The sequence below is a fragment of the Cucurbita pepo genome, chromosome LG04 (assembly GCF_002806865.2).
Source record: "Cucurbita pepo subsp. pepo cultivar mu-cu-16 chromosome LG04, ASM280686v2, whole genome shotgun sequence".
NCBI lineage: Eukaryota > Viridiplantae > Streptophyta > Magnoliopsida > Cucurbitales > Cucurbitaceae > Cucurbita > Cucurbita pepo.
The window spans coordinates 8,042,177-8,059,792 of NC_036641.1; the positions used below are offsets into that span (position 1 = coordinate 8,042,177).

The 17,616-nt window shown below is 38.6% G+C and overlaps 2 protein-coding genes and 1 pseudogene across 3 annotated transcripts; 2 read left to right on the forward strand and 1 right to left on the reverse strand.

The window, feature by feature from the left end:
* Positions 1 to 1,198: 1,198 nt before the first annotated feature.
* On the forward strand, positions 1,199 to 5,250 carry LOC111793446 (annotated as a pseudogene).
* A 544-nt stretch (positions 5,251 to 5,794) lies between these two features.
* On the forward strand, positions 5,795 to 8,206 carry LOC111793450 (succinate dehydrogenase subunit 6, mitochondrial-like). The gene is made up of 3 exons (XM_023675332.1): positions 5,795 to 6,102; positions 7,146 to 7,248; positions 7,746 to 8,206. Exons 1-3 carry the CDS (start codon positions 5,917 to 5,919, stop codon positions 7,898 to 7,900), a joined length of 444 nt encoding a protein of 147 aa, XP_023531100.1. The 5' UTR covers positions 5,795 to 5,916; the 3' UTR covers positions 7,901 to 8,206.
* A 1,024-nt stretch (positions 8,207 to 9,230) lies between these two features.
* On the reverse strand, positions 9,231 to 16,211 carry LOC111793447 (fasciclin-like arabinogalactan protein 17). Of its 2 annotated transcripts, XM_023675326.1 has the most exons (4): positions 15,594 to 16,211; positions 11,080 to 11,929; positions 9,891 to 9,996; positions 9,231 to 9,314 (listed from the first exon to the last, which is right to left on the reverse strand). In XM_023675326.1, exons 1-3 carry the CDS (start codon positions 16,068 to 16,070, stop codon positions 9,923 to 9,925), a joined length of 1,401 nt encoding a protein of 466 aa, XP_023531094.1. In that variant the 5' UTR covers positions 16,071 to 16,211; the 3' UTR covers positions 9,231 to 9,314; positions 9,891 to 9,922. The 2 variants fall into 2 exon arrangements, with proteins under 2 accessions (XP_023531094.1, XP_023531095.1); XM_023675327.1 differs by lacking the exons at positions 9,231 to 9,314; positions 9,891 to 9,996; positions 11,080 to 11,929 and adding an exon at positions 13,368 to 13,660 and having other exon boundaries at positions 14,744 to 16,211.
* Between the last annotated feature and the right edge of the window lie 1,405 nt (positions 16,212 to 17,616).

A 17,616-nucleotide genomic window follows, 5' to 3' on the forward strand; every position in this document is an offset into this window, starting at 1 on the left:
GTATAGATGATACGTATAGAAACCCTTTATGAGACCAATACTAGGGCAGGGTGGAGACGGTGTTAGGAATCACGACTCTCCACAATGGTATGATATTGTCCACTTTAAGCATAAGTTCTCATGGATTTGCTTTGGGCTTTCCCAAAAGGAGATAGTATTTTTCACTTATAAAGTGAGCCTCCCCTTAATCGAGGCTCACAATTCTTTGTTCGATATTTGAGGATTCTATTGACATGGTTAAGTTTAGGGCATGGCTCTGATACCATGTTAGGAATCACGACTCTCCACAATGGTATGATATTGTCCACTTTGAGCATAAGCTCTCATGGTTTTGCTTTGGGCTTTCCCAACAAGCCTCATACCAATGGAGATAATATTCCTCACTTATAAATCCATGATCTTCCACTAAATGAACCAATGTGGGACTCACTCCCAATAATCCTCAACAGATGGGGACTATGTAAGGGAAATGTCTAGGGTCCCTTGACAAGGGGACAAAGTGCGGGGTGCATCTGATGGTCCGGTTCAACTTGCTTGCCTAACGACATCTTGAGTTTTGTTGAGTCTCAAAAGAATAAAAAATAAAAAACATCTTTCACCCAGTTTAGCTAATGGGGAGAAATCTCTTTTTGCTGTCTCTCCCATTCTCCGCTCTATTCGTGGTGAATCCCACGAGTTAAATGGATATCTCCTTTGGGCTTTGTGGCTTATTCTTAAGCACACGTAGAGTGATAATGATAGACCTGCAACGGAATCAAGGAAAAAAAAATGAAAGGGGAAGAGCAACGAAGAAGAGGAGGAATCTTGGAAAGAGCGTTTTGTTGATGAGTATAATGAAAAAACTTGTAATTTTGAGTTACATAGAGATATTATATGTTCTTCGACACGATTGATATGGGAGAATCTTCATCTCAATCCTCGAATGGAAAACATACCTGTTTTTTTTTGCTGTTAATGCATTGTTGTGGGCTTGAAAATTAAGGGAAACTCTCCTTGGACTTCAAGTTTAGCATTTATATCTTGCACTTCTTTGTTTTCTTATAAAGTATCCTTGGGATTGATTGTGCGTTGGTCTTTTTGTAAGCATAAATTCTACTTGTTTGTTAAGAGATTGACTCTGTCTGTTCCTTGAAGATTTATCACTTCTTTTGTGTTCAATTTTTCATTCTCATTTCTGGGTTGCTTATTGTAGCTGGAATAGTGTTCATCTTAGCTTTGCTGAACCAGTTTTGCTAATATGGGGGCTTTCGTTTCGTGTCCGTTGGCCAAGCATATTGGTGTCGGAAATGGGGTTGAATCGGGGAGGACAGCATTAGAATCATCTGTTACCTTCAAAAGTAAAGATTTGAAGAAGATTACTGAGGAGGAAGAGTTGCATATTGTAGTGAATAGTCCGAAGAGCGAAGGCATGGAGAATCGATCTCCCATAGCCGAGAGTCGTGATGGGATCCAAATGATTATGGACCTTGGTCCCACGAACCGGGAGCATATGGCTGCAACGCAATTGCAGAGAGTTTATAAAAGCTTCAGAACCAGGAGAAGGCTGGCTGATTGTGCAGTTCTTGCAGAGAAGAGTTGGTATGTGTATGGGCTCATGTCTTTGTTCATAATCAAAATGGAAACATTATGAGTTTGTTCACAAAGGTTGTCTTTGTTTCAGGTGGACACTCCTGAATTTTGCTGAGCTCAGGAGGAGTTCCGTGTCGTTTTTTGACATTGAGAAACACAAAACTGCTGTTTCGCGATGGTCCCGAGCAAGAACCAGAGCTGCCACGGTAAATTTTCACCATGTTTTTTGAACCTACCAAACATCTTTTAAGGATCTAATCATGTGTTTTAAAACATCATTACAGGTTGGAAAGGGTTTGTCCAAAAATGAAAAAGCTCAAATGCTTGCTCTACAGCACTGGCTTGAGGCTGTTATGTCTATTGGTCTCGAGAACTAAATTGTTACATAGTCGTCCTTGTTTTCGATTATGAACGCGCTGTTTCTAATTAGATTTTCCTTTTCGTTTTTTCAGATCGATCCACGACATCGATATGGCCAGAACTTGCAGCTGTATTATGAAAAATGGCTTCATTGTCAGAGCCAACAACCCTTTTTCTATTGGTAAATATTCCTTTATCAAAATTTAAAGCTTCAACACTAGAATTCAGGGTTTCTGGAAACTAAAGATTTAGAGTATAATAGGCTGGATACTAAGTGTGAGATCCCACATCAGTTGGAGAGGGGAACGAAGCATTCTTTATAAGGGTGTGGAAACATCTTCTTAGCAGACGCGTTTTAAAACCTTGAGGGGAAGCCCGGAAGGGAAAGCCCAAAGAAGACAATATATGCTAGCGGTGGGCTTAAGCTATGACAAATGGTATCAGAGCCAGGTTCTGACAGTGCATTTGTAACGGCCCAAGCCCACCACTAGTATATATTGTCCTCTTTGAGTTTTCCCTTCCGGGCTTCCCCTCAAAGTCTTAAAACTCGTCTGCTAGGGAGAGGTTTCCACACCCTTATAAACAATGCTTCGTTCCCCTCTCCAATTAACGTGGGATCTCACAATCCACCCCCCTTCAGGACCCAGCTTCTTGGCTAACACTCGTTCTCTCTTAAATTGATTGTGAGATCCCACATCAATCCTCTCCCTAGGAGACGCATTTTAAAATCTTGAGGGGAAGCCCAAAAGGGAAAGCCCAAAAAGGACAATATCTGCTAGCGGTAGGCTTAGGCTGTTACACTAAGAAGTATGAATACGAAAACGAGATAAACACAACATGGATATAGTGCCACGTTGTGTTGTGAAATCTAAAACACAACACTTTTACTAAAATCTACTTCCTTTTCAGAACATATATAATTGATCCTCGAAGAAAGTATAAAGTTGACGTGCTTTAATGATGATTTTGATGTATTTTTCGCACTAAGAATTTAGTACTTATCATACTTAACAAGCATACGACATGCATACTCGTATTGCCTTTGTAAAATTAGCGTACATATTATATTGAACTATAGCAAGTATCCGACACGTGTCCGGAGGTGCTAGAGTGTTAGACGTGTTAGATGTCGAAACGTTACACAAACTAAAGCGCATATGCTTTTTAGGTTGGATATAGGAGAAGGGAAGGAATTAGATCTTGTTGAAGAGTGCCCCAGAGTGAAACTTCAGCAACAGTGTATCAAGTATTTGGGCCCAGTGAGCCTCTCATTCATTCTTTATCTGCATAATCTGTATTACATATGGAATGTTGAATCATCCACATGTTTTTCTTTCACAGTTGGAAAGAACAGCCTATGAAGTTGTTGTGAAGGATGGGAAGTTCGTTTACCAGCGATCTGGGGAACTTGTTCACACGACTAGAGTCGATAAGCACGAGAAGTGGATATTTGTTCTCAGTACCTCGAAAGTCTTGTATGTTGGAAAGAAGATGAAGGGCACGTTTCATCATTCGAGTTTCTTGGCTGGAGGAGCCACATTAGCTGCTGGGAGATTGGTTATCGAAAACGGCATCCTACAGGTACAAGTTTCTTTCTTCTCTTTTCTCGGGAGTTCTTACTATCTGAACTGTGAGATCCCACGTTGGTTGGAGAGGGGAACAAAGCATTCTTTATAAGTAGACACGTTTTAAAAACCTTGAGAGGAAGCCTGAAAGGAAAAACCCGAAGAGGACAATATCTGCTAGAGGTGGGCTTGGGCTGTTACAAATGGTATCAGAGCTAGACACTGAGCAGTGTGCTAACGAGAACGCTGGCCTCCAAAGGGGGTGGAATGTGGGATCCCACATCGATTTGAGAGAGGAACGAGTACTAGTGAGGACGCTTGACCCCTTATTGGATAGAGGAACGTCAGCAAGAACGTTGGGCCCCAAAGGGGGTGGATTATGAGATCCCACATCAGTTGGAGGGGGGAATGAAATTCTTTATAAGAGTGGAAACCTCTACTTAGTAGACGCGTTTTAAAAACCTTGAGGGTAAGGTCGAAAGGAAAAGCCCAAAAAGGACAATATCTACTAGCGGTGGGCTTGGACTGCTACAAATGGTATCAGAGCCGAACATCGGGCGGTGTGCCAGCAAAGACGCTAGGCCTCGAAGGAGGGTGGACTGTGAGGTCCCACATCGATTGGAGAGAGGAACGAGTGCCAGCAAGGACGCTTGATCGAGAGGAACGAGTGCCTGCAAGGACGTTGGGCTCTGAAAGAGGTGGATTGTGAGATCCCACATCGGTTGGAGAGGGGAGTGAAACATTCTTTATAAAGGTGTGGAAATCTCTCTCTAACAGACGCGTTTTAAAAACTTTGAGGTAAAACCCTATAGGGAGAGCCCAAAGAGGACAATATTTGCTAGCCGTGGTTTTGAGCTGTTACATAAACTGCATGTCTTGAACCTCGAGTGTCATTTAACGATAGTTTCTCGTCTTTGTATCAGGCAGTTTGGCCTCATAGTGGTCATTACCGTCCCACAGAGGAAAACTTTGAGGAATTTGTCTCCTTCCTTGCAGAAAACAATGTCGATCTCACACATGTAAAGGTGAGAACTGAAATCTTCTTTTCTAGTGAAACTGGAACATAGCTTAACATCTTTTTTTCAATTAAATTCAGATGAATCCAGACGATGAGGAAGACAACGTAGAACAAACGCGAACGAGCAGTTCATCCAAGGAGTCGAGTGCTGGTCTGGATGATGGAACTGTGGCCATTGTTGCTGAAGAAACGAGCAGCAATAAACCCGATTCGCCAGAGCAAGAACCATCGTCGACCGGAAGTTGTAAGGTAGAGATCATCCCTGATGAATCAATACTGAAAAGAATAAACTCACGCAAAGAAACAAAATCATATCAACTGGGAAAGCAGCTATCCTGCAAATGGACAACTGGTGCAGGCCCCCGAATCGGGTGCGTTCGAGACTATCCCGTCAAACTTCAGCTCCGAGCATTGGAGAAGGTCAGCTTGTAGCCAAGAAAGGCGACTGCTCGATCCAAATTTCGATCGTCGCCTCCAGTTTCCAGAACGCTGAGCTCAAAGGTGTCTAACCAAGTGCTATGTTTCACCAAAGTGATACACAATCTTCTTCATAGGCAGCAGACATTGTTAATGACAGTGGATTCCTAATTATTCCATTCCTTAAAAATTACAAATATTTGTCATTCTTCTCATACACACCTTTGTATGTGGCTATAACTGGCCTATGATTGAATGACACTTGGCAATCAAACAACCATGATTTGCATAGGCTAATGTTATTAGGCCGAACACTTTTAAGATCCTCTTGAGCGTAGGTTGTAGCATTGAGCTTTCGGATAATTATTGTCTTATCTGGTGAGACATGCTTGGATTTTGGTTTTTTAAGGAAAGGACAGAAGAGTTCTAAGACAACTTTGGCCAGTAGTAGTGGAAATTCTCCTGTTCACTTGTCAAAGACTTGGTTGGATGTGAGATCTACTCCACGAGGAGCAGTATAGACGTAGATGATACCATCATGACCTCTCTTTTTGTACTGCTAGGGATGCTTAATGCAACTTCGCCAACGGACATTACCTGCACTTTCGTCTCTCGTAGTGTGGTTAGCACTGGTTTGGATGAAATGTCACTATTACCCTTTTTACAAAAAAAAAAACCGAACTAACTTGAATTAAATGGACATCTCTATATTTTACCGGATTTATTTTTAAAATTAGTCGAAGAAATATCTTTTGGGCCGAAATGAAAATGGGCTTTAGAATTGGGCCAGAGCTGGGCCCAATTGTAGAGAAGTCCAGCAGCCTCGGCCTTCATTATTTCTCGTGACAGAAACAAAAAACGAAACAAAACAAAAGGAGCTTTCAAGAACGAGATTGCAGAGCTTGAAGAGAACAGCCATCGGCCATCGTGGGGTTCTTCTGCTTTCAATCGGATTAGTTTCTGTATTCTCAAATCGCCGCAACAATTATGGAAGATTCTTCCTCTCAATCCTTCTTCAGGAAGCACTGGGAGGGCTACAAGGAGTTTTGGTCCGAGAGATTCTCGATCCTCGACAACTATTCCCCTTTCGTCCAGCGCGAGAAGCCCCTTCCTTCCTGGTCTGACTCCGATGTCGAGGAGTTTATTGCTTCCGATCCCGTTCATGGCCCCGTTGTAAATCATCTTCCACTTTCCCTTTCTTTTACTTCCAGATTTATTAATTGTTCATTGGTGTATCTTAAATTAAATGCGGTCGTTCACTCTTTCTCCTTGATACTTGGTAAAACAGCTGGAGGTCAATGGAAATGATTGTTTTTACTTTGAGTTTGGGATAATCTATAATTTCTTAGCCCAATGATTGTTGATGCAAAATGGTTATGATCTTGCATTCCTTGTCTCCCTACCCTTGTTGTGCAGTATTGATTTGAAGATTGTTATACTTTTCAATCTTCTGGTGCGGTGTATAGTGTGATTATTAGTGGGGAACTGGACCAAATATTTCCTTTTAACATGCTTTTCATGATCAGCAGTTTATCACTAAGTGCTGCCCATTACAGGACTACTTAATTACTGTCTTTTGAAATCGTTTTGATCACAATAAGTGAAATAATACTTTGCCTTCTCTTTTCTTTCCCGTCATTGTAATTGGAATATCATCATTACAATCAAACTGATTTGTTTCATTTAACTCTTTTTCTTGGTTTGTTTAGATTCATTGTTCTATCATGATATATTGCAATCTTGTTTCACCGGGGTTGGAATCAATTGCTTTTTAGTAAAGTATTTGTGAACTGTATTGGTAGATGGTTGTCATCATTCTGATTAATGGAACCTTTTAGCGCACCTATTTCCCTGGTTTTTGTTTGATTTTTATATGCAAAAGTAATTTCCTGTTTATCTTTTGGTTATCATCTGGACTAATATCTATGCCTATAATGCTCTCTAGTTAGATCATGGATTCATTATGTAATCTCCCTTGCCTTCTTAAGGTGAACTACTTGGTCTGGGTGCATGCTCTACGTCGTTTTTCGCTTGCGTATTCCTACACGTTCTTCCTTATGAAATTCCAATAATTACTTAGGCAGCATGTCTCCTTAGAGACTAGCGGGTTAAGCATGGTTGACATCATGTTTCACATTTTACTAGGGGCTTTACTAGGAGCTCCTGTACATGCCCTTTGGATTCCTCATTTATAAGCTGCTCGTTATCTTTTTCAGTTGAAGACTGCCAGAGAAGCTGTAAACTTTGGTCTTACAGGAAGCCTTATTGGAGCTGTGTCAACTGCAGGCGTTGCCTGGAAATACTCTAGAAGTTTGCATGGTATTCAACCTTGTCTCTCCACTTAACTGCTTCATATTCATCAATGAATAGCAGTAGCATTCAAACTATCATTTATCTCTCATCAGTACTCATTTCTTAATTTCCATTTTCATGCAAGTCCAATATATTCCTCAACCAATGAAGAACATTTCATCATCAGCTAGAACCTTGAACGATACTTAATTATGTCCACAGCTTGATGAAGTCATGACTTTGGTTGAGATGAATGAATACTGGCTTAAAATAATTCCTATTTTTTGTTTTTATGAGGTGATATTTTAGAGTAGTTTAGGAGTCTCAAGTTGAAACGTGAAAGAGTTGAGGAGCTGGGTTTATATGTTCAGACCTTGGGAATCATTTCTCTATGTTTAAATCTGCTTCAAAGCAAGCCACAAGACACAATAAGTGTATCTAGCTTGTTAAAAGGTTGACCACGAGCGACGTGTAAAAGGGTTGTAAACATTTGGTTGCTTACCCTGTAGCTGTGTGTTTGACAGGTGCTGGGCTGTCGTTCCTTGCGGGAGGTGCATTCGGTTGGACTTTCGGCCATGAGATTGCGAATCATTGGTATCAACTCTACAGGGTGGACACCATGGGAGCACAAGTTAAGTTTATGGAGTGGTGGAGAAACAAGAGCGAGGGACGTTTTTAGGCTCTGATTTGCAGTTGAAGCAACAACACTCGCACTGCTGCTGCCATCTAAAATAAAAATGAAGTGCAACTTTGTTGAAATACAATGGTTGATTGGTTTGTTTTTATGAGTTTAGAAAAGGACTATCCTTTTATTTTTATCTTCTGGAAATGACTGGTTCTCTCATTTGTAAGCTTGTTACAAATGTACTCATCTTTACCAATAACTACATCCAATCCTGCCTTCTTTGTAGTACCCGACGGACAACGTGAGCTTTACTGCTTGGTTTTCGGCCTTCTTTCTTGATCCAACTTAATGATCCTTCGAGATTTGCATGTGCTTGGTTTAGAATATCCTCATTTTAAAGCTTTCTACTTGGGTGAAGAAAGGAAGACTTTAGATTACCCGACGATGACTTTACTTAAACAAGATCTGTTCCATACGTTGTTCCCATCTAACTGTGCTCCCCGAGTTCTAAGGATCTCGAATGTGAAGATTATTTTATGATTTTATTTATATTAAAAGGCCTCAAATTTTATTATGAGTTATATATGTTTATATGAAATATATAAATTAGCATCAAATTTTATTATGAGTTATATATGTTTATATGAAATATATAAATTAGCATTAAAAACTAGTTAACGACGAAAGCTAGAGGAACATTACAATAATGTTTGTAGATTTTCAAACTATGATATGGAAGTATCATAAATTTTATTTTATAACTTTAATAAAAACATTATATTGTGAATATTTTGACACGGTAAAATATATAATATTATTTCTATAAAAAAATCCGAGACACACCTTTTCTTTAATGTTATCAGGAAAGCTGAAAACAAAACTACGAGAGTTTATGTTGACAAAATATCATATTATTCTGATAACGTGGAAGACTAGTGAATAGAATCATGATAGATGAGTCACACTGCCCTAGACTCTAATATATTGAGTGACTAACGACATCATATTAAGATTATTTTTTTTTTAAAGTTGAAAATGATAATGTCTAGTGGTGATTTCTAATTCCAAACATTAAATCAAATTTATATCAGACCAACATGCCATACCTTAACTAATTTCGATGAACAAACATTTAATAGTACTACTAATATGGCATGAAACTGGTAGATTTTTAAATCATGGTCTAAATGACATAAACAATAAAGTTTAAAAAAGAAACATGCAGATTAAGGTCATGATTATATAATAAAACATTGAAGAAATGAGAACAGAAGAGGGGGAAAATACTGCTTTTATTGTATTGCACAAATTGCTGCTTTGAATTTATTATTGAATGGGGGAATATATTCAGAACAAGACACTCCTCCTCCACCCCTTCCCACCNAAAAAGAAGAGGATGAAGGCCATCCTCTCAAGTCCTTCCATTAAAGGATGGAGGGCTACATCTTCATGTAGGACACTTCTGCATCTGAATCAACAAACATAAATATCTGTATTAATGAATCTGTTTTCCACCTCTTCCATTCACTCTCAAATCTCACTGAACAAAAGTAAAAACTGCTTTAGATCCTCTTATTTCTTTGTTTTGAAGTTTCTACGTCGAGTTCAATAATAAGTGGGATAAAAGACTTGGACCTCTTAATTCTTAGTCTATATCTTTCTACGTCGGGTTCAATAGTAAGTGGGATATAAGACTTGAACCTCATAATTCTTAGTCTATATCTTTCTATGTCGAGTTCAATAATAAGTGGGATAAAAAACTTAGACTTCTTAATTCTTAGTCTATATCTTAATCAGTTGAGCTATAGTCAAACATGTCTTTGTTCGAATTTTAAAATTGTTAGTGAGTAGCAGATCTCTTTTCTAACCCGTCTTTGTTCGAATTTTAAAATTGTTTTGAAAATAGCGTACAACATAAAGAGGAAATGGATAGTATGCAGGCATGATTGGTAGAAAGTATCATCAAACCGACCAAAACAAGAAGCTCTACGCACACTTGCAGATAAATTATGAGAAAGCAAGAAATGAATAAACAAAAAGAAACCTGTCTCTTCGAGAATCGTCGGCGAAAACTGTTCATTGACAAGTTGTGAAATGAGAATCCTGGCCAAAGGCTCCTAGCATCCGACAAGCCACTTCAAGCAATTTCCCTGCCATTGTAATAACAAAAGAAATTTTTTAATTCTATTCACTGCCTCTGAAATTCAACACTTCTAAATTCTTTAATTCTCGATTGTTTTGTTTGGTTATAAACTTCGTATGAACAAACTGATGTATGTCATGTCAAGTTTATGCTAAATGATTTGTTGAAAATCAATCACAATGAATCAAATGAATCTTTATACAAAATGCATTGAATGTTTATAGATCAAAATAAATAAGAACAATTAGGTAAAGAGGAATATATAAAGGGTAGCTTAATGGGGAAAGCACAGGAGCTCTTTCTCTCTACCAGCTGCTGTTCTAATGGTTTTCTCTTCAAAAGGGTCCCATTTCTTAAAACCCCATAAGATATTCTGAGTTCACCAACCAAATTATTTATTTTGTTTGTTCCTCATACTTCACTTTTTTCCTGTTCATTTCTTACCTTTTCAGTTTGTAAGAGGAAGAATACTTTTAATTATTTTTCTACTCATTTGGGATTATGATAACTCAACAGCCACACCATTGATAATTCTAATCATGTTCAATCCAATTTGCATAAAGACAAACAAAACCCACATGCATAGTTGTAAAGAAAATCCAATGATCAATACTAAACAGAAGATCCAAGTGATAGTTTATGGCCACAAGGTCTTAAAGTCAAGCTACTTCTTCCTCTTCCCTTCAAGAAACCCCAACTAAGATTTTACTTTGAATTTTTGTTTCCATCAGATTATACAGATTCCAAGCAACACCATTGAAGAAACTCAGTCACTTTCTTCAAAAGTAAACTTCAACCAGAAAATTAGTTTCAGAAAAGGGCCATTTCAACGCATCAACTTTGCCACCAAATCCCCACATACCAAGCAATTGCTTCCACTTTTATTTATTTATTATTATTATATTTTATCTATCAGGAAATTCCCTTAATCAATCCGCCGTTGAAGACGGCCACCGGAGCTAGACAACTAGACCTAAAAACCGGCGTGAAAACCGACGCTACACTAACAAATCAAAGTCAAACAGAGCAATTGATTCATGGAAATTGAATTGTAAAAATGAATTGATGCTGAAATTTAACTGTCATGTACCTCTCCTTGGCTTGGAAACTACTTTCACGTGTTGAACTGTTTTTGCCGACAGTTTTGCCTCCGTCTCCTCCGGCGGGAATAGAACCCCGTCGATCCCCTGCACTGAGATACGGCCGTCGGTGTAAATGTCAGGGTCGAACAAATACGCTGAGCCATCTCCCTGACCGAACTTGACCGAACCGTCGGCCTCTTGCGCAACAACCTTATGCGGCAGTCTCAAGGTGTCGTATCGGACTTTTCCAAATCGGCGAACGGCATTGTACATACTCTCTTCCGTCTGATACTCCGGAATCAAATGGTAGTACATGATTTGCTCCGGTGCTCCAGGCTCGCTCAGTTGGTCTGTAGTAAGTTTCGCCATCGCTTCGTCGTTCGGCGCCAAAACGGTTAATACATAGCCTTCTGAAACTAACCTCCCCATTTCCGTGGCTAAGGACGTTAGATTCACTAATATGTCCGCCATTTCGTTGTAACCGCCGTAGTGAAGAAGAGTGTGAATGAAATCTTTCACTTGACGTTCCCCGTTGAAGTGGTGGTGAGGTCCGCCTGGTCCAGGCGCCGGAGCCGGAGCCAACGACGGTCCTGGAGCCATTGCGTCGTAGATTGGGAGTGCCGGGGGAGACCCCGGTTCGGCCGGTGGAGCCGGTTTCTTCAAGCGGTGAGTCCTCGGATCGACTTCCGGCGCTCCTTCCGGTTTCACAGCAGTTATAGCCAGGAGATTACGTCGGCGGTTGAAATCATCTTGTACAGACTGAGGAATGAGAAGCCGTTCGATCCCGTGGATGACACCGTCGGGCCGAGTAATGGCGTCAGGTTGAATGACCTTAGCGAGATCGACGGTTCGTTCACCNAAGGACTATCCTTTTATTTTTATCTTCTGGAAATGACTGGTTCTCTCATTTGTAAGCTTGTTACAAATGTACTCATCTTTACCAATAACTACATCCAATCCTGCCTTCTTTGTAGTACCCGACGGACAACGTGAGCTTTACTGCTTGGTTTTCGGCCTTCTTTCTTGATCCAACTTAATGATCCTTCGAGATTTGCATGTGCTTGGTTTAGAATATCCTCATTTTAAAGCTTTCTACTTGGGTGAAGAAAGGAAGACTTTAGATTACCCGACGATGACTTTACTTAAACAAGATCTGTTCCATACGTTGTTCCCATCTAACTGTGCTCCCCGAGTTCTAAGGATCTCGAATGTGAAGATTATTTTATGATTTTATTTATATTAAAAGGCCTCAAATTTTATTATGAGTTATATATGTTTATATGAAATATATAAATTAGCATCAAATTTTATTATGAGTTATATATGTTTATATGAAATATATAAATTAGCATTAAAAACTAGTTAACGACGAAAGCTAGAGGAACATTACAATAATGTTTGTAGATTTTCAAACTATGATATGGAAGTATCATAAATTTTATTTTATAACTTTAATAAAAACATTATATTGTGAATATTTTGACACGGTAAAATATATAATATTATTTCTATAAAAAAATCCGAGACACACCTTTTCTTTAATGTTATCAGGAAAGCTGAAAACAAAACTACGAGAGTTTATGTTGACAAAATATCATATTATTCTGATAACGTGGAAGACTAGTGAATAGAATCATGATAGATGAGTCACACTGCCCTAGACTCTAATATATTGAGTGACTAACGACATCATATTAAGATTATTTTTTTTTTAAAGTTGAAAATGATAATGTCTAGTGGTGATTTCTAATTCCAAACATTAAATCAAATTTATATCAGACCAACATGCCATACCTTAACTAATTTCGATGAACAAACATTTAATAGTACTACTAATATGGCATGAAACTGGTAGATTTTTAAATCATGGTCTAAATGACATAAACAATAAAGTTTAAAAAAGAAACATGCAGATTAAGGTCATGATTATATAATAAAACATTGAAGAAATGAGAACAGAAGAGGGGGAAAATACTGCTTTTATTGTATTGCACAAATTGCTGCTTTGAATTTATTATTGAATGGGGGAATATATTCAGAACAAGACACTCCTCCTCCACCCCTTCCCACCTTACTCATTACCATAANTCTATATCTTTCTACGTCGGGTTCAATAGTAAGTGGGATATAAGACTTGAACCTCATAATTCTTAGTCTATATCTTTCTATGTCGAGTTCAATAATAAGTGGGATAAAAAACTTAGACTTCTTAATTCTTAGTCTATATCTTAATCAGTTGAGCTATAGTCAAACATGTCTTTGTTCGAATTTTAAAATTGTTAGTGAGTAGCAGATCTCTTTTCTAACCCGTCTTTGTTCGAATTTTAAAATTGTTTTGAAAATAGCGTACAACATAAAGAGGAAATGGATAGTATGCAGGCATGATTGGTAGAAAGTATCATCAAACCGACCAAAACAAGAAGCTCTACGCACACTTGCAGATAAATTATGAGAAAGCAAGAAATGAATAAACAAAAAGAAACCTGTCTCTTCGAGAATCGTCGGCGAAAACTGTTCATTGACAAGTTGTGAAATGAGAATCCTGGCCAAAGGCTCCTAGCATCCGACAAGCCACTTCAAGCAATTTCCCTGCCATTGTAATAACAAAAGAAATTTTTTAATTCTATTCACTGCCTCTGAAATTCAACACTTCTAAATTCTTTAATTCTCGATTGTTTTGTTTGGTTATAAACTTCGTATGAACAAACTGATGTATGTCATGTCAAGTTTATGCTAAATGATTTGTTGAAAATCAATCACAATGAATCAAATGAATCTTTATACAAAATGCATTGAATGTTTATAGATCAAAATAAATAAGAACAATTAGGTAAAGAGGAATATATAAAGGGTAGCTTAATGGGGAAAGCACAGGAGCTCTTTCTCTCTACCAGCTGCTGTTCTAATGGTTTTCTCTTCAAAAGGGTCCCATTTCTTAAAACCCCATAAGATATTCTGAGTTCACCAACCAAATTATTTATTTTGTTTGTTCCTCATACTTCACTTTTTTCCTGTTCATTTCTTACCTTTTCAGTTTGTAAGAGGAAGAATACTTTTAATTATTTTTCTACTCATTTGGGATTATGATAACTCAACAGCCACACCATTGATAATTCTAATCATGTTCAATCCAATTTGCATAAAGACAAACAAAACCCACATGCATAGTTGTAAAGAAAATCCAATGATCAATACTAAACAGAAGATCCAAGTGATAGTTTATGGCCACAAGGTCTTAAAGTCAAGCTACTTCTTCCTCTTCCCTTCAAGAAACCCCAACTAAGATTTTACTTTGAATTTTTGTTTCCATCAGATTATACAGATTCCAAGCAACACCATTGAAGAAACTCAGTCACTTTCTTCAAAAGTAAACTTCAACCAGAAAATTAGTTTCAGAAAAGGGCCATTTCAACGCATCAACTTTGCCACCAAATCCCCACATACCAAGCAATTGCTTCCACTTTTATTTATTTATTATTATTATATTTTATCTATCAGGAAATTCCCTTAATCAATCCGCCGTTGAAGACGGCCACCGGAGCTAGACAACTAGACCTAAAAACCGGCGTGAAAACCGACGCTACACTAACAAATCAAAGTCAAACAGAGCAATTGATTCATGGAAATTGAATTGTAAAAATGAATTGATGCTGAAATTTAACTGTCATGTACCTCTCCTTGGCTTGGAAACTACTTTCACGTGTTGAACTGTTTTTGCCGACAGTTTTGCCTCCGTCTCCTCCGGCGGGAATAGAACCCCGTCGATCCCCTGCACTGAGATACGGCCGTCGGTGTAAATGTCAGGGTCGAACAAATACGCTGAGCCATCTCCCTGACCGAACTTGACCGAACCGTCGGCCTCTTGCGCAACAACCTTATGCGGCAGTCTCAAGGTGTCGTATCGGACTTTTCCAAATCGGCGAACGGCATTGTACATACTCTCTTCCGTCTGATACTCCGGAATCAAATGGTAGTACATGATTTGCTCCGGTGCTCCAGGCTCGCTCAGTTGGTCTGTAGTAAGTTTCGCCATCGCTTCGTCGTTCGGCGCCAAAACGGTTAATACATAGCCTTCTGAAACTAACCTCCCCATTTCCGTGGCTAAGGACGTTAGATTCACTAATATGTCCGCCATTTCGTTGTAACCGCCGTAGTGAAGAAGAGTGTGAATGAAATCTTTCACTTGACGTTCCCCGTTGAAGTGGTGGTGAGGTCCGCCTGGTCCAGGCGCCGGAGCCGGAGCCAACGACGGTCCTGGAGCCATTGCGTCGTAGATTGGGAGTGCCGGGGGAGACCCCGGTTCGGCCGGTGGAGCCGGTTTCTTCAAGCGGTGAGTCCTCGGATCGACTTCCGGCGCTCCTTCCGGTTTCACAGCAGTTATAGCCAGGAGATTACGTCGGCGGTTGAAATCATCTTGTACAGACTGAGGAATGAGAAGCCGTTCGATCCCGTGGATGACACCGTCGGGCCGAGTAATGGCGTCAGGTTGAATGACCTTAGCGAGATCGACGGTTCGTTCACCCGTGCGGTGGCTCGTCAATCGGAGGACATGATTCGACAGCGTCTGATGGCGAGTCGTCTCATTGTGAGTCGGCCACTCGCCCAATCCAATCCGAGTCGGAATGACATGAAACGTCAACAACGTCTGAAGCGACTTCAAATTACGCGGCTCGAGAAGAAACCGCTTGAACTCGGGGTCAAGATCGCGCTCCAGCGCTTCATTTCGCGGCGCGAAAATGGTGAGATTATGATTTCCAACAGCATCTTCAAGAATCTGCAGCAAAAGAGCCTTCTCGATTAGCTCCGCAAGCTCCGTGTAATGCGAGTCCAGTAGAGCGACGAGGACCGAGTTGGAGTTAATCTGGCCGGAGGAATTAGAGGAAATAGACGACAACCGAGGCTTCGAATATTCCGGCGCGGCAGAGGAAATGTGAAAGGAAAGAAGGAGAGAAGAGACGATGAAGGAGAGCTTGACGGCAGCGGAGACAGCGGAATCCATGGCGGCCGGCAAAGAAAAATGGAAAAGCTTCCTTCCAGAGCGCGCAGGTACAGCCACTGTTTTAGCTCGTGAGAGCAATTCTTTTACAAACCCTTTTTCTTTTATTATTTATTTATTTCCACACCTTTTTTTTTTTTTAATTTAATGATTATTTATATAATTTAAAAAAATATTCAACTTATATTTTTTAAAATTACCTTACATATTCTTGTTAATTACAAATTACCTAACATTATATTTTTAATTAATATTAAATAATAAAAAATAGGTACAAAGTCACCAAGTCATTTTCGATAATAAATTACAACAAACCAATGGTTACATCACTTAATTAATTTCAATTAAATTATCAATTTGGTCCCTACTAATTAAACTAAATAAATTTTACTAATTATCTCTCTCTATGAATATTGTAAAATTATATTAATTATAAGTATTTATTGGGAAAGAGAGAATTTTTTTTTTGGGTTTAGTCAAATTATTTATTAGCTAATATTTTTTAGTGGAATTATTTATTTCATAATAAATAATTTTAATGATATAAAAGGTTAATGAAAATATTATAATTCAATCTTAATTAATTAATTAATTAATTTTGACGGAATAAATATAAATAATAATAAATAAAAAAAAACAAAGAGTGTGTGTCGGGAAACGTGGTGGAGGAATAAACTGGTAGGAAATGTCGGCAATGGGCAAATATTTTTAGTACACGTGGCAGAATTTAATTGGACAAAAGCAATGGTAAAGGGTAGAATTGGGAGTAGGTGATCATTTTCTTTCCTCATTTGACCATAACATTATTTTTATTTTAAAAATATTCGTACTCTTAAATTTTTATTCATATTTTTTTTTATCGAATCAATATTTTTATATATTATAAAAATAATTTATCCAGACATCACTAAATATCTCAACGTTGTGTAGTATAGTTAGCTGCCTTTCATATGAGATCGTACATCGATTGGAGAGGGGAACTAAACATTCCTTACGATGGTATGGAAACATCTATCTAGTAGACGCATTTTAAAACCGTGAGACTGACGGCAATATGTAATGGGCTAAAGTAGACAATATCTGATAGCGGTGAGCTTGGGCTATTACATTTCACAATATTGAAGTATTTGAAGAATTATAATTTATAGATACGGCTCGAACTCGTTGGCTCTATGCAAAAGCTATCGGATCGGAATAATTAATAAAAATAAAGGAACCGAGTAAACTAAATAACAGTGAGAGAAGTCGTCTAGAAGAATTGATCGCTAATGCAAAGGTCAAGTAAAGGTTGATGCATGAGTTGTACCAAATCTAAGTTGAAATTAATATTCTTAATGCTTAAGGACACGCAGCATCATCTTGTTAGGTACGTTACATTATTAGAAGAGTTAAACTTTATAGAGAGCTTGTTGACATCTAATCCCACTTCGAGCGGTGCTCTCGTATATTTCGCTTCTCTTTTATTTATGTAGTGATCAGTATATGGGTGTTCGTGAGCTGGGTTCGGTCGTGTTGGTGCATTTTTTAGATTCAACCCAATTATTCGAGT